At 37.8% G+C, this 16724-nt stretch overlaps 1 protein-coding gene across 11 annotated transcripts in view; it reads left to right on the top strand.

Annotated features, from left to right (window-relative positions):
* ANO6 (anoctamin 6) overlaps positions 1–16724 on the top strand; it is a 223688-nt gene that overhangs the window by 146217 nt on the left and 60747 nt on the right. For all 11 annotated transcript variants that reach the window (XM_024122806.3, XM_024122807.3, XM_028491403.2 and 8 more), the window contains 2 exons: positions 1103–1218; positions 6828–6962. In XM_024122806.3, coding sequence (XP_023978574.1) covers positions 1103–1218; positions 6828–6962 — 251 coding nt within the window. The remainder of the gene's footprint in view (positions 1–1102; positions 1219–6827; positions 6963–16724) is intronic.

The following is a 16724-nucleotide window of genomic DNA, read 5'->3' as shown; positions in this document are numbered from 1 at the left end:
CCCGGACCGGGGCACGAACCCGTGTCCCCTGCATCGGCAGGCGGACTCTCAACCACTGCGCCACCAGGGAAGCCCAGCCATCATGATTATTAATATGGGATGCCAAGGTTCTATAATATTCAGTTGACATCTACCCCAGTTCTTTTCCCCTAAAGCCTCTTGTAACTGCACTAGTCCCATGTCCAGGCTAAGGAATGATCTTGTGTTGTATTTGGAAAGGAAGTAAGAGGAGGTCAGGACCCATGTTAAGGCTTTAATACTAATACTTTTCTGGTTGATAATAACATCTGTCGGTAATTTTGAAAACAGCTGACAGATATATAGTACTTATTATATGCCAGGGAGTATTGTAACATTGACATGGATGAATTGATCCTCTTAACAGCTCTATGAGGTAGCTATTATTATGATCCCCATTTTATTGATGAGGAAATTGATGAACGGAGAGGCTAAATGACTCTCACGAGGTCATCCAAGTAGAAGGTGGCGGAGCAGGTGTTTCTGGTTCTAGTACAGGTGGAAAGAAAGTGAGTCAGGTTGAATTTAAGCAGAAGCAGGAAGTTTGGTTTCTTGAACAAGCTAAAGGTATAACATCATGTCAGGCTTTTTTGTTGTTTGTATTCTATGTGTGGTCACAGACTAACAGCTGAATTGCGGGGCAGAAAGCCTGGGTTTTAGAATTGACCCTGCCACTAACCAGCCAAGGCCCTGGTTTCCACAGGTGTCCAAGGAGGGGCTGGACTCTCAGGTGTTCCTCCACGGTAGCAGTTTGGGCCCTTAAGCAGCCCAGTTTTTCATTGTTTAGGACTGGCCCATTTACAGGACATTAAGCATCTTCAGGGCTCTCACCAAGTACAGGTGGTGGTCCCCAGGATTCTAACAACCAAGCATTCCTTTCCACCCACATTGGCAAATGGTCCTCCAGGGGTAAGTATTACCCCTGGTTGAGAATTACTAAAAATTACATGGTATTTTCATCCCTTCCAGCAAATAAGGACCCCTTATTTACAAATGACTGTGAAGCGTTAATACCACATTTAATCAACAGAACACATGAACACGTGGCGATAGTGATGATCATTTGTTTGCTTCTGCTTCCCAGTGCAGCTTCAGCAGCCCGTCAGAGGACCTCAGCTGCCCCAACGAACGCTACCTTCTGTACAGGGAATGGGCTCATCCTCGAAGCATATACAAAAAGCAGCCCTTGGATCTTATCAGGTGAGTTGTAGCGAGCACTCCAGTGAGAAGGGCTCAGGGTTCCCCTCGTGGCTTCTAAATGTGACGGTCCTCCAAGGGTACTGCTAACCAGTGGAATTCACCTGCAGCCCTGAGCTTCGTTGACCAGAGTTTTTATTGAGGCTTCATTACCCAGGCATGATTGATCGAGTCATTGCCCACATGGCTCAATCTCCAGCCCCTTCTTCTCCTGTCGGTCCTGCAATATCACATGGCTCCAATCACATGGTTGGTCTTTCTGGCGTGGCCAGTCTCCATCCTGAGTTATCTCATTAGCACAAACCATCTAGGGTCCACCATGAATAACAAAGTCATTCCTATTTTGGGAAATTCCGAGGCATTTGAGGTTACCTCCGAGGAACTGGGACCAAATACCCACCAAATGGTTCATTAAACAGGAGTAACTATTAGATTTAGCTTAAATTGTATGATAAGAGATACCAGTTTTCACTGCTTTCCTGTATCTGCTGTTAGGTACCATTTCCGTCAGCATATGAATATAATGTCTAGTTCAGCATTTGTGTTCTGAAAGCACCAATGTCAGCTACTTTCCAGAAGCTTATGTTGTTTGGGCAAGGCTACTGGAGAGAGATTGATCAAGAACAACTAAACAAACAAAAATAAGCAAGTAAGTGAACAAAATTTCTGATTGAAGTGAAGAAAATAACACAGTGATAAGATGGGGACGGGTGGAGTGAAGTGAGTCTAGAAAGTTATCTTTGAGTAGGTGGCATGTGAGCTGAGATTTGTCTAGTGAAAAGGAGCCAGTACTTTGAGGATCTGGAAAAAGTCATTCTAGGAAGAGAGGCAGCTGGTACAGTGGCCCAGAGGCACAAAAACACTTGGCAAGTTTGAGGAAATTGTGAAAACCAGTGCTAAGGAGAAAGAGAAAGATGAGACACAAGGTTAGAAGGGTGTCAGGAGCATGGAAAGGAGTGTAGACAAGTGCAGTGAGAAGCTGTTGTAATATTTTAAGCATTCGAGTAATTTTATCTCGCTTACGTTTTGCAAAGATAATGTAGAGAATGGTTTACAGGGGGCACAGGAAGCAGGGCGAGCTGGTAGGAGGCTAGTAACCTGAGCCAGATGAGAGATCGTGGGAGCAGATGCAGAAGCGTTTGGGGATTTGGGTTGACAGGACGTGGTTATGGGTTGGATGTGGAGGGTGAAGAGAAGAGGAGGGTCAAGGTAGCCCCCGGTGGCCCTGGAGCCAGGTGCCTGTTCTTTCTACGAAATCTCAGTGCCCGTCCACCTGAACTTGGGGAAAGCCTGTTAACCTTAAAAGTGAGAGTTTTAAAACACTGAAGAATTTTCATTTTTTTTACATTTTATTAAGGGAAATTTCAAACATATACAAAAGCAGAGAGAATAGTACCGCAAGTCTGCCTACTATGTCTGTCACCCAGCTCCAAACATTATAAACTCCTAGTCACTGTTATTTCTTGTTTGTCTGTACCTCCTACTGGGTCGTTTTGAAGAAAATTCCAAATAGTGTAACATTTCATTAGTAAAATGACAAGGTCTCTTAAATACAACCAGAATACTCCTTTTGTTTAAAGTCATGAAATAATCAGTATTCATGTTTTCCTGATTATCACAAAAATATGTTTTTTTTAACAGTGTTTTGGTTGTAATCAGGATCCAAACAAGGTCCAGATGTTGCAACTAGTATATCTCTCAAGTGGCTCCTAATCTATAATTTTCCCGTTTCCTTTTTGTTTTCCTTGCAGTTGTTGAGGGGCTTCTCTATTCTCTATTTGGCTGATTTCATTCTCCCCTGTGGTGTTAGACTTGTTTCTCTGTCCTATGTATTTGCTTTAGTTAAGTCATTTGATCCTCATCTAAAAGCTTGATCTGTTTGAGGTTCGACTTTGTGCAAGAATACTTGTGTGAGTTTTGTACTTCTGTCAAAAGGTACATAGTCTCCAGTTGTCTCTCTCGTGATGATAGCAGCCATTAATGAATGTTGCATATTTCATTTGGTTATACTCTAATTTCTTCCTTCATTTATTAGCTGGATCAGAATTATGAAGAGGCACTTTCTCTCATTAACTCGAGTTATCCTGTAGAATAAAATTTTGGAAGAGGATGTTTGTACACATGTCAGTATTTGAAGTTGATATTTATATGAGGGTTCCCTTCCATTATTTTCGTTTTATGTTAAACCTATAGCATGTGATGGCAGGGTGATAGGTTTGATGGCTTTTTAATCATTCTTTATGGATTTTTGTTTGGGAGCAGGGATTCTGTAAAGAAAACAATTTCCCCATGATTTTAAGTATCTTTTGCTAAAATACATTTAACTATTCCCTGTCCCTGGTCCACATGTTCCCTTTGTTGCTTCCCATTAGTAACCCCTTGAGCGCTCAGGCTGTTAAACCTTCATCGCTTGTTCCCAGGGGTTAGCACAGGGAAAATGAACTCTTTCCCAAACAGCAAACCAAACAAACCAGAAAGAACAACCTGGAGGAAACAGACTTTGCCCTGGAAAAAAAAAAGCAAAGTTTCCCTCAACACTCTCTCTGAGTGCTAAGATATACTGTGGTATCCACAGTATAAGGACAGGATTCTATTTTTTAAAAAAGAAAGAAAGAAAGGATTATTCTGAGACTAAAATGCAGCTCTTAGGAATTAAAAATGAACAGAACAGAAAAAACCCCAACAGCAGTGTTAAAAAATGAAGTTGAAGTAATTGTGCAGAACATAGAGCAACAATATAAAGGAATAGCGGGAAAATGGGGGAAAAGATAAAAATTTAAAAATCAGTCCAGGATGTGCAATGAACAAATAATAGGAATGCTAAAAATAAGGACAGAGATAATGTAGGGAGGAAATCAGATAAATATTTCATGACAAGTACCTGTAGAACTGTATTGAAGAACTGAGCGCCCTGAGTCTCTGGATGGACAGAGAGTACTCAGAGCCCAGCCCAGAGAGTGAACATGGACCCATCAAGCCACTGCAACGTGACCTCTCAAATACTGCAGACAGACAGAAGATCCTACGAGCCTCCAGAAAGAAAAACAGGTTTCATATGAAGGAGCAAGACTCATAATAGCATTGAATTTCTCCACAACAACACTGCAACGTACAAGAAAAGAGAGCAATAATTTCATATTTCGGAGGAAGGTGCTTTTTTTAACTCACGATCCAAATGCAGTATGGCCAAACTGTTCATTAGGTGTGAGGAATTTTCACAATTTAAATGTGCAAAGTAATGGAGGGGGTACTCCACCAAGAAAGAGAAAGACGTGGATTCAGTAAATGGGGATTCCCAACCCGAGAGAGGGGACAGGGTGATCCCAGGTGACAGCTCTGTGGCAAGACTAGCAAGTCATTAATCCAGGTGGCAGGAGCTCTGAAGAGATTGAGTCAAGGACATGAGATTGATAGGCTACCTCATGTGTTAGAAAGTAGTGAGAAAGTTACACATTAAAGGAAAGTCTGGGGTTGAATCGTTGATAAGTACACAGAAAGCTAAGCAATGAGCCACCAAGACAATTATTAATTCCAGAGAAAACAAAATATTGGGCAGGAGAGAAAAAGTAAGCATAGCAGATGACTTGATGGCAGCTGTGAGCAGTCTTTACAGACTCTTCATATTTATAAAGCAAGGATATTGCTGTAATCAAAATTATATTGCAACTGTGTCGAGAGGATGGAGGAGTAGAGGTGTGGGTGTGTAGATGAGACAGGGATCGAAAGAGAGCTTAATCCTCATCTTCCAAAGCAGAGCATCAGTAGGTGATACATAAAACTGAAAAATCAATAAACTGCACTACAGGTATATTATTTAGAGAGACGGAGGTAAATATTCCAGGAATCAGCTGTAAGGGTCGAAAGTGCTTGCTTCTGGCCAGGACATGGGAGTTGTTGGTTTTTATAATCAGTGTTCTATCAATAGAAGTGTTTGACTCTTTAATGAATGTATAGGTATAACTTTGATTAAAAAAATCAAAGCTGAAGTTTTAGAAATTGGTGTTAAGAATTGGGATGTTTGGGGCAGAGAGAGATAATAATCAGAGAATATCATATTTGAAGGGCTCCTCATTTTCCCCAGCCTTTCAGCAAGAACCAGGAGGCAGGCTTTCTGTTTAAGATTTAAAAAATTCTTTCTGACCTTCTTGCCTGCAGTGTGACAGGGGTACCTTCTGAAGTAATGGATGAACCCCCTGTCACTGTAAATATCCAAGCAAAGACTGCCTGACCAGCTCTCCAAATGTAGCAGGATATTTTTACTGTTGGGCAGTTGGAGCAGGCGACTTCTAACATTCTTTCCAGTTTTAAATGTGGTATTTCCAGGGCACATGATTGATAAGAACATACTCAGAAAGCCTAACAGCAAAGAGCCCAAGATGTCTCAAACCCACTGCCAGGCTTTTCTCTCCCAAACACCATCCTGAGCCTGCCATTTACCTGTCATCCATGAGCCAGACCACAAAGCCCCAGTCGCATGAGAACGGACACACTGTGTTCCTCCTGGCTCCTGATTCCACATCGGTCTCAGCCCTTCCTTTTCCCCATGGATGTGACCCACACCGAGGCCTATGACCAGGGAGCTCTTCTCTCAGCTGCCCTGTGAGTGCTGGTCCAGCTCAGGGATGTTCCTGTGTGAAGTCTTCTAGGACTCCAGGCTGTTTCTCAGGGCTGAGTCCCCGCTAGGCTAAGCCTACAGAGCTCAGCCCAGCTCCAAACTGAGCCAGAAGCCTCATAGAGGCCTCAGAGCCAAGTAAACCTACAGGTTTTACCAACCACTACTGAGCCAGAAGTGAAAAGTGAGTTGAGGAAAAGTATCAGCAAGAGTCACCTAAACAAGTGTCTCATTGCTTTCTCCTCACCCCTAAACCCTTTGCCTCTGCCTGTGTGTATTTGTCTCCCTTTCAGGAACAATCTGGCCCTGCCAGATTGCCCTGCCTCCTTTCTTATCTTGCCCACCTGGCCTCTTCCATTTACCCCAGATTAATTTAAAAACATTGAAGAGTTATTAAAACTTAGGAAAAATGAAGTGCCACATACAGAGAATACAGGGCAGTAGATTCCTTGGTCGTATCCGTCCTGCCCTCTCCCATTCTCACGAGTTTTATAAGTATTTTGGTCAGAGAGCCATTCCACTCCTAGTTATTATTGTTATCAGCATTTTCTTATTATTTGTGATTTACATTACATTTGCTCCAAGGAAGTTCCATGAGATAAAGCAGAAACAGGTAACTGAGCAAATTGTTCGTGTTCATTTATTTCGTGCATGTTAAGAACAATCTGGGGGAATTTATCAAATCTGCCAGTCTTTACAAAGAGTGATGATAATATTCTCTATCTGCTCCATATTCAGCATTTCCCCCTCCTTTGCTGTATTCTAATTTACTTCTCTTCAGCAGGTTAATCCTTGATCAGTACTTCCATGATATGTAAAATACTTCTTGTTTCACAGTAGAATTTGGGGCCTGCTGTGAAAATGGATATGTTTTTAAGTGTGAATTGAGTCAGAGGTTTAATTTTAAAGCCCCCTTTATTTAGAATCAGAAATTAATATTAGGATAAAGCTGCAGAGTGATCATATGTCTCTTCTGAAAATAACTTCTGTCTTTCTTCAGGAAATACTATGGAGAGAAGATTGGAATCTATTTTGCCTGGCTGGGCTATTACACTCAGATGCTTCTCCTGGCAGCAGTTGTGGGAGTGGCTTGCTTTCTCTACGGATATTTTAATCAGAATAACTGTACATGGAGGTAACCTCTCTCTATTCCTTGTTACCGTGCTGAAAAGTTGATTAGACATAAAATTATTTTCAGGGACTTAGACTGTTTTAGTAAAAGAAGACTCATCGCAGAACACTTACTGCTTTAGATGTTATATCCCTTTTGTCCTGAGCATAATAACTAAGTGAAATGGAAGAAAATTTTTCTTAGATAACGCAGCCCAGCCTCTGACAGGAATATTACCGTTAGGAAACACGCCAGTATTTTAAGACAATACTTTGTTTGAAAAAGAAATGAGGTCTGGGGGAGGATCAACTTTGAACTTCTGGCCCCCAGGGGAATGCTTCACTCAGCCCCACAGATGTGGGCCAGGAGCAGCTCTGATTGCTTCAGGGTTTCAATGGCAAAACTGGTAAAATTGGTGTTTTTATGTTTTTAGAAATGACTTCTTAACATATATTAAGGAATACATGTTTAAAAACTCAAGTAAATGATACTTTCTTTTGTTTGTTTTACTTAAAAAAAAAAAAAAAAAAAGCCCTAACAGTGTTAGGGGGAAAAAAGAGTAGTAAAGAATGAGTTTGTGCTTGATGTTGAAATTAAAATACCAGCTGCACTGTCTAGAGGGAAATACATGGGTGCCAGAACACTGAATTTCACTGAATTTCACCATCACTGTTCTGAAATGTATTATTAATCCTTTGCTTTTAGTGATCTCAACCTCCAGAAGGGATGCAACACTGAACCGGGCATTTTCTCTTGTTCATCTGGCCTCTGTCCAGGTGTGACAGCCAGATCAAAATTTCTGGGCTACAGTGACAAACCGATGACCAAATTTTTCTAGCCCATGGCATATGAGCCTGGCTCTGGAGGCAGGAAGCTTGCATGGCAGCTCTGATGTATAGGCATAATTATCCATTCTGTTTAACAGAGGATTCTGAGTGTTTGTGCCCATTATGGTTCTTAGCTAGAAAGCTGCAGATGGTCTTTGAAGTACTCTCCTCTCTTCAGTGGAAAAGAGTTTAGGGCCAAAGGCTGAATGTTGATATCTTTTGCCTAAATTTGTCCTTGGCTTCTCCATTGTTTCGCATATTGTTCCAGCCAAAAAAAGGTTATCTCAAAAATACACTTTCAGGGCTTCCCTGGTGGCGCAGTGGTTGCGCGTCCGCCTGCCGATGCAGGGGAACTGGGTTCGCGCCCCGGTCTGGGAAGATCCGACATGCCGCGGAGCGGCTGGGCGCGTGAGCCATGGCCGCTGAGCCTGCGCGTCCGGAGCCTGTGCTCCGCAACGGGAGAGGCCACAACAGAGGGAGGCCCGCATACCACAAAAAAAAAAAAAAAAAAAAAAAAAAATACACTTTCAAAGTGAAAAAGTAGCATTTTTATACAGTTCTTGCATGGTGGTGGTTCTCATTATAATTTATTTTATAAAATCACCATAACAGGCACACCACATATTTCCTATTCTTTCACACAAATTAATTTACAGAAAAGAGTGTGGGGGGGGAGATAGAGTCTCGAGGATATACTCCCTGTGCTCAAAACTATTGCGACTTTATTTACTTAATTTTTAAATAGTTTTAAAATATTTAAAATACATGTATTTACAGTTAATTTTATTACATACTGAGTAGAGTCACAAGAATAGAAAATGTATTCAAGATGTAAGGAATAAGGATTCATTACCCAGTTTAAGAAAAAGAACATAACTGTTACCCATGAAGTGCTTCGCTCAATTGCATCCCCTTACTTTGGAAATGACAACTATACTAAATTTTATTTTTATCATTCCTTAACATACACTGTATATTCTTTTTCACATGTACTTGTACCCCTACAAAATATAATTTATTTTGTATGCTTTTGAAAATATCTATGGATAGGCAGAGGGTACTGTAGGTATTTCCTCTTCTGTAAAAGGCCTGTTTAAAGCTTATGCACACTTTAAAATAACAGCTTTATTGAGATACAATTCATATACCATAAAGTGCTCCCTTTGAAAGAGTACAATTAGTGGTTTTAAGTACATTCACAGAGCTTTACAACCCTCACCACTATCTAATTTTAGAACATTTTCATCACCCCACAAGGAACCTTTTCGTACCTTTAGTAGTCACTCCCTAACCTCCCTTTCCCTTAGCCCCTGGCAGCTACTAATCTACTTTCTGTCTCTACGTATTTGCCTATTCTGGACATTTCCTAAAGGAAACCATATAGTATGTGCAGCATGTGGTGTTTTCTGATTGTCATCTTTCACTTAGCATAATGTTTTCACGGTGCATCCGTGGTATAGCATGGACCAGTACCCCATTCCGTTTTGTGGTCAAATAATATGCCATTATATGGATACACAACATTGTTTATCCATCCATCAGTTGACATTTGGGTTGTTTCCACTTTTTAGCTATGGTAAATAATTCTGCTGTGATCATTCATGTACAAGTTTTTGTGTGGACATATGTTTTCAATTCTTTTGAGAATATATCAAAAAATGGAATTGCTGGGATGTATTGTAACTGTAGATTTAACATTTTGAGGAACTGCCAAGTATTTTTTTTAAAGTGACTGTACCATTTTACATTCCCAGTAGCTATGTATGAGGATTCCGATTTCTCCACATCCTCATCAACACTTGTTATTGCTGGGTTATAAATAAATAAATAAACAAACAAACGAATAAACAAATAAATATTAGCCATCGTAGTTGGTATGAAGTGGTATGTCATTATGGCTTTGATTTGTATTTCCCTAATGCACACTGATGTTGAGCATCTTTTCATGGGCTTATTTTGTCATTTGTATATCTTCTTTGGAGAAACATCTTCAAATTCTTTGCCCATTTTAATTGTGTCATTTGTATTGTCTAGTTTTAAGTGTTCTTCATATATTTTGGATAAAAGCCCCTTATCAAATATTTATATTGCAAATATTTTCTCCCCTTCGGTGAATTGTCTTTTCACTTTCTTGATGGTGTCCTTTGAAACACAAAAGTTTTTGATTTTAATGAAGTGCAGTTTACCTGATTTTTTACTTTTGTTGTTTGTGCTTTTGGTGTCATAGCTTAGAAAGCATTTGTAATCCAAAGTCATGAAGACTTTCTCAATGTTTATCTTCCGAAAGTTTTATAGTTTTAGGTCTATGGGTTCATTTTTGTAAATGGTATAAGGTAAAGGTTCAATTTTCTTTCTTGCCAGGTATATATTCAGGTGTCCCAGCACCATTTTGTAAAGATTATTTTCTCCCCATTGGATTATCTTGGCACCCTTGTCAAAAAGTATTTGGCCATAAATAAAAGAGTTTGTTATGGACTGTCAGTTCGTTTCTATCAATCTATATGTCTGTCCTTTATGCAAGTACCATACTATATTGATTGCTATAGTTTTTAAGTAAGTTTTGAAATTGGAAACTTTGTTTTTCAAGATTGTTTTGATTATTCTGGGTACCTTGCATTTCCATATTAATTTTAGGATCAGCTTGTTCATTTCTACAAAACCAGAATTGCATTGAATCTGTAGGTCACTTTAAGGTCTACTTCCATCTTAACAATATTAAGGTTTCTGATCCATAAACACAGAATAGCTTTCCATTTATTTAGGTCATCTTTAATTTCTATCAATATTTTGTAGTTTTCAGTATACATGTTTCACACTTCTTTTCTCAAATTTATTCTAAGTATTTTATTATTTTTGATGCTATTGTAAATGAAATTGTTTCCTTCATTTTATTTTTAGATTATTCATGTTGTATAGAAATATAATTACTTTTTATATACTGATTTGTGTATTATAACCTTGATGGACTGGCTTCTTAATTCTAATAGTTTTTGGTGGGTTCCTTAGGATTTTAATATACTATATCATATCATCTGGAATAGAAATGGTTTTATTTATTTCTTTCTAATCTAGAGGTTTTTAATTTATTTTCCTTTTCTAGTTGCCCTGACTAGAACCTCTAGTACAGTGTTGATCTTAGGAGGAAAGTATTCAGTCTTTCACCATTAACTATGATCTTTGCTGTGTTTTTTTCGTAGATGTTCTTTATCAAGTTGAGGACATTCTCTTCTATTCCTAGTTTTTAATCCATTATTCTATTAATATGGCATATTACATGAATTGATTTTTGTATGGTTTAATGGTCCTTGTATTCCTGGATACATCCCACTTGATTTGATTTGATTTACTGGATTTAATTTGCTAATATTTTGTTGAAGATTTTTGCATTTATATTCATAAGAGATAGTAGTCTGTAGTTTTCTTGTGATGCCTTTGTCTGGTTTCAGTATTGGTGTAATACTGGTTTCATAGAACGAATTGGGAAATGTTTCTACCTCTTTATTTTTAGAAGAGTTTGTGAAGCATTGGCTCAGTTTTTCTTTCAATGGCTGATAGAATTCACCAGTGAAGCCACATGGGCTTAGGCATTTCTTTGATTACTAATTAGTCTCTTAACTCACTGTAGGTCTATTCAGGTTTTCTATTTCTTCTTGAGTCAACTTCAGTCATTTATGTTTTTCTAGGAATTTATCTATTTCATCTAGATTATTCCATTTGTTAGCATATAATTATTGACAGTATTCCCTTATATTCCTTTTTTATTTCCGTAAGGTCAACAGTAATGTTCCTCCTTTCATTTCTAAGTTTAGTAATTTGCATCTTCTCTCTTTCTTTTCTTGACTAGTCTAGCTAAAAACTTGTCAATTCTATTGATCTTTTCAAAGAACCAACTGTTGATTTTTTCTCTGTTGCGTATCTATTCTCTATTCCATTTATTTCTGCCTTTTGTCTTTTGATTGGAATATTTAATTCATTTACATTAATTTCTGATAAGGTTGGAATTACATCTGCCATTTTTCTATTTGTTTTCTATATGTCTTATGTCTTTTTTTCAATTCCTCCATTACTACATTTTTTGTATAAAATATTTTCTAGTATACCATTTTAATTCTATTTTAATTTGTTGTTTCTTTTACTTTTTTTTTTTTTGGTATTTTCTTAAGTGGTTGCCCTGGAGATTATAATTAACATCTTTTTTTAAATCAATCTAGTTAATATTAATCCCAACTTAATTTCAGTAGTATATAAAAACTCTGCTTTGGTATCGATCTGTTCCCCTCCCCCTCCTTTGTGCTATTATTGTCAAACAAATTACATTTTTATGCATTTATAAGCCCATCAACACAGTTTCATAAGTATTGTTTTATGCAGTTATCTTTTACATCAGATAGAAGAAAATAATTACATGCAAAAATATATTTATATTTTCTTCTTTTTTTTTTTTAACCTATGTAATTACTCTACCATTGCTCTTTAGTTTTTCAGCTGAGTTTGACTTACTGCCTAGTGTCCTTTCATTTAAGCCTGAAGGACTCTCCTTAGTATTTCTTGTAGAGCAGGTCTGCTAGCAGTGGAATCTTTCAGATAATTCTCCTTCATTATAAAAATCTATTATATAAATATAAATCTTTCAAATAATTTCTTCATTTTTTTTTAAACTTTTTATTTTATATCGGAGTATAGCCAATTAACAATGTTGTGGTAGTTTCAGGTGCACGGCAAAGTGACTCAGACATACATATACATATACATATACATGTATCCATTCTCCCCCAACCTCCCCTCCCATCCAGGCTGCCACGTAACATTGAGCAGAGTTCCCTGTGCTATACAGTAGGTCCTTGTTGGTTATCCATTTTAAATATAGCAGTGTGTATATATCGATCTCAAACTCCCTAACTGTCCCTTCCCCTCACCCTTCCCCCCGGTAACCATAAGTTCCTTCTCTAGGTCTGTGAGTCTGTTTCTCTTTTGTAAATAAGTTCATTTGTATCATTTCTTTTTAGATTCCATATGTAAGGGGTATCATACGACATTTCTCTTTCCCTGACTTACTTTACTCAGTATGACAGTCTCTAGGTCCATCCATGCTGCTGCAAATGGCATTATTTCATTCTTTTTAATGGCTGAGTAATATTCCATTGTGTGTATGCACCCACATCTTCTTCATCCATTCCTCTGTCAATGGACATTTAGGTTGCTTCCATGTCTTGGCTATCGTAAACAGTGCTGCAATGAGCACTGGGGTTCGTGTATCCTTTTGGACCATGTTTTTCTCTGGATATATGCCCAAAAGACCCCAAATAGCCAAGGCAATCTTGAGAAAGAAAAACGGAGCTGGAGGAATCAGGCTCCCTGGCTTCACACTGTACTACAAAGCTACAGTCATCAAACCAGTATGGTACTGGCACAAAAATAGAAATATAGATCAATGGAACAGGATGGAAAGCCCAGAAATAAACCCACACATCTGTGGTCAATTACTCTATGACAAAGGAGGCAAGACTACATAATGGTGGAAAGACAGTCTCTTCAACAAATGGTGCTGGGAAAACTGGACAGCTACATGTTAAAAAAAAATGAAATTAGATCATTCTTTAACACCATACACAAAAATAAAATGGATTAAAGACCTAAATGTGAGACAAGACACTATAAAACTCCAAGAGGAAAATATAGGCGGAACACTCTCTGACATAAATCGCAGCAATATCTTTTTTGATCTGTCTCCCAGAATAATGGAAATAAAAACAAAAATAAACAAATGGGACCTAATTAAACTGTCCTTCATTTTTTGAAGAATAGTTCTGCTGGATATAGAATTCTTGATTGACAGTCTTTTCCTTAAGCACTTTGGTGATATCATCCCACTCCCTTCTGGCTTTCATGGTTTCTGATTAGAAATCAACTGCTTATCTTACTGAGGAGTCTTAGTGTATGTTGAGTCACTTTTCTCTTTCTGCATCAAAATTCTCTCTTCTTGTCTTTTGACACACTGAGTCTGATGTGCCTATGTTTGGATATCTCTAAGTTTATACTACTTGGAGGTTGTTGAGCTTCTTGGATGTACAAATTAATGTTTTCATCAAATTTGGGAAGTTTTTCAGCCATTAATTCTTCACATATTCTTTCCTCCCCTTTCTTTCCCTCCTTCCTTCTGGCACTCCTATTCTGTGTATTGTTAATGGTGTCCCACCCATCTCTTGAGGCTGTGTTCATTTTTTGTCATTCCTTTTTCTTTGTGTTTCTCAGACTGGATAATCTCAGTAGACCTAGTTTTAAGTTAGCTGACTTTCTCTTCATCCAGTTCATATCTGCAGAGGAACCTCTCTAGTGAACTTTTCATTTTAGTCATTATGTTTGTATCTCTAAAATTTCGAGTTGGTCTTTTAAATAATTTTTATCTATTGATATTCTCTGTACAATGAGATGTTCACATACTTTAATTCTTTAAGCATGGTTTCTGTTAGTTCTTTAACATATGTATAATTGCTTATTTATGTCTTTGTCTAGTAATTCCAATGTCTGGACATCCTCAGGGAGTTTCTATTGACTTTTTTACCCTGTGTTATGGCCAAACTTTTCTGTTTCTTTGTGTATCTTGTAATTTTCTGTTGAAAACTGGGCATTTAAAATATTGTGGCAGATCTGGAAACCAGATTTTTCCCCTCCTCAGGGTTTGTTGTTGCTTCTGTTGTCATTGCTGTGCTGCTGCTATTTATTTAGTTATTTTCCTGAGCAAATTCTGTAAAGTCTGTATTCTTTATCATGCATGGCCATGAGATCTGTGTACAAAAGCTTAGTTGTCAGCTAATGATTGGACAGTGATTTCTTTAAATACTTAGAACCAATCATTTTTTTGAGCCTTTGCCGAGTGGCTCTGTGTTTGTGTGTTGGGGAATGCCTTCAGCATTCCAGCAGGCAGTTTGCAGCTCTTCCTTAGCCTTTACTTCTTGCTTATGCAGAACCTCAAGGTCAGCCAGAGTTGAGAGATTAAGGTTTTCTCAGGTCTTTGCTGGTCATATGCATTGTCCACAATTCTAGGAATTTGTTGGAGCTTTTTAACCCTACCCCTACACCCAGAACATCTCATTACCCAACTATTCCTTCTAAGTTTTCTAATAGGCATCTTGTTAGTTTCTGTTGGTGTCACTGCCTCAGGCAATTGTAATGTTAAATAATTCCTGCTAATTACTTTCAGTAGACACTCTGGGGATAGGGCTATTTGCACAGCATGAGCTTGAGATAGGTCAAATAGTGACAACTCTCTGGGGATGGGTTTTTTGGTAACTTCAAACCACTTCTGCCCCTTCAGTGGCTGCTAGGCTACCTTGGTTGTAAGACTGTTGGTTTTAAAGGCCACCATGAAGCTGAGGTTATGGGCATGGCAATAAGTCAAGTTAAAATGCCGCAAATTTTATGGAAAAGATTCAGCTATTTTTCCTCAAATAAGCACCCCTCAGACTGCTGGAAGACTTTGTTTAATTTCCACAGTTCTGCAGAGGTTAATTTTGACAGATTTTGCCAGTGTCTTTGCTTTATAGAGGAGCAAGTTTTCCAAGATCTTTACTCAGATATCCTAGAAATGTTTCTCATGCCCAGTTATTTTTTACTGAGTTATTTGCAGGGCCAACTAATTCTGCAACTCCAGTCCCATTCACATAAGAGTCCACCTGCATGGCTTCTCCTAGAGCAAGCAGTGTGTAACCTGTTGTTAGTTTGTTGGTTTTTTCTTATTAATTTGTAGTAGTTTTAAAAATACTCTTGTGAGTAGTCCTTTGTCATTTTTACGTGTTGCAAAACTTCTACCAGTCTGTGATTATTTTTTTTCCCCTCTCTTTATGGTGTTTTAATGAAGTTCTTACTTTTAAAAGATTTTGAATGTATTAATATTTTCCTTTATGATTTAAACTTTTTTGTTTTTCAGTAGTAGAATTTTTTCTTACCCCAAGGTTATCTAGATAGTCTTTTTAATTTAATTTTCATTTTTTTTAATAAGTTGATACTATTGCATTTTTATTTTCCACCTGGAATTGATTTGTATATGATAGGATTTTGTGGTTCAATTTCACCTTTTTCTGTGATATTCCATTGCAGCAGCCCTATTTATTCAAACATCAGTTCTTACCTTACTAATTTGCTGGGCCTACCCTGCGTGTTATACATCAGTTTTGGTGTATACAGAGGTCTCTTTCTGAACTCTTTATTTTGTTCTCTTGCTCAGATTTTCTTAACCTATCCCAGTAGCACCTTGTTCTTTAGGAGATGTCTTGAGTGTTCTGAGGCTTTGCTCTTCTATTGAATTTACAGCTCATATAAGGGAGAGGGAGAAATGACATTTTCAAGTATTGATTCTTCCAAATTATGAACATGATAATGTACCCAATTTATATAGGTTCTTTACTCTGCCAGAACAGTTTTATCATTTTCTCCATATAAATTTCATATATTTTGAATTATATTTTTATACCTAGGCTCTTCATATTTTTTAAGCTATTGAAAAATGGTGTTTTAAAAACTGTTGCAGGTCTTTAGAGACACAGTTTCTTTTTGTGACCCTATATATATTATGTATACTGATTTTGTGTCCAGCAAACTTACTAAACTCATTTAGTCTCACAATTTATCTGCAAGTTTTATTGAGTTGTCCATGTAAACAATTATGTAATCTGTTAGTGATAGGAGTTTTCTTTCCTTGCCATTCCTCCTATCTTTGTTTTTTTGTGTGTTTTTTTTTTTACTTACTGTGCTGGCAAGGACCTCCACTGAAAAGAAGGGATGATAGTGGGACCCATCATCTTATTTCTGATGCAAAGGAAATACTTTTACCATTTTACTATTTTTTTTTTTAACATCTTTATTGGAGTATAACTGTTTTACATTAGTGGTTAGTTTCTCCTTTACAACCAAAGTGAATCAGTTATACATATACATATGTTTCCATATCTCTTCCCTCTTG

This window comes from Physeter macrocephalus, chromosome 6 (genome assembly GCF_002837175.3).
Source record: "Physeter macrocephalus isolate SW-GA chromosome 6, ASM283717v5, whole genome shotgun sequence".
NCBI classification, from domain to species: domain Eukaryota; kingdom Metazoa; phylum Chordata; class Mammalia; order Artiodactyla; family Physeteridae; genus Physeter; species Physeter macrocephalus.
The sequence above is the reverse complement of the archived record's forward strand: the minus strand, read 5'-3'. Positions and strand labels throughout refer to the sequence as shown.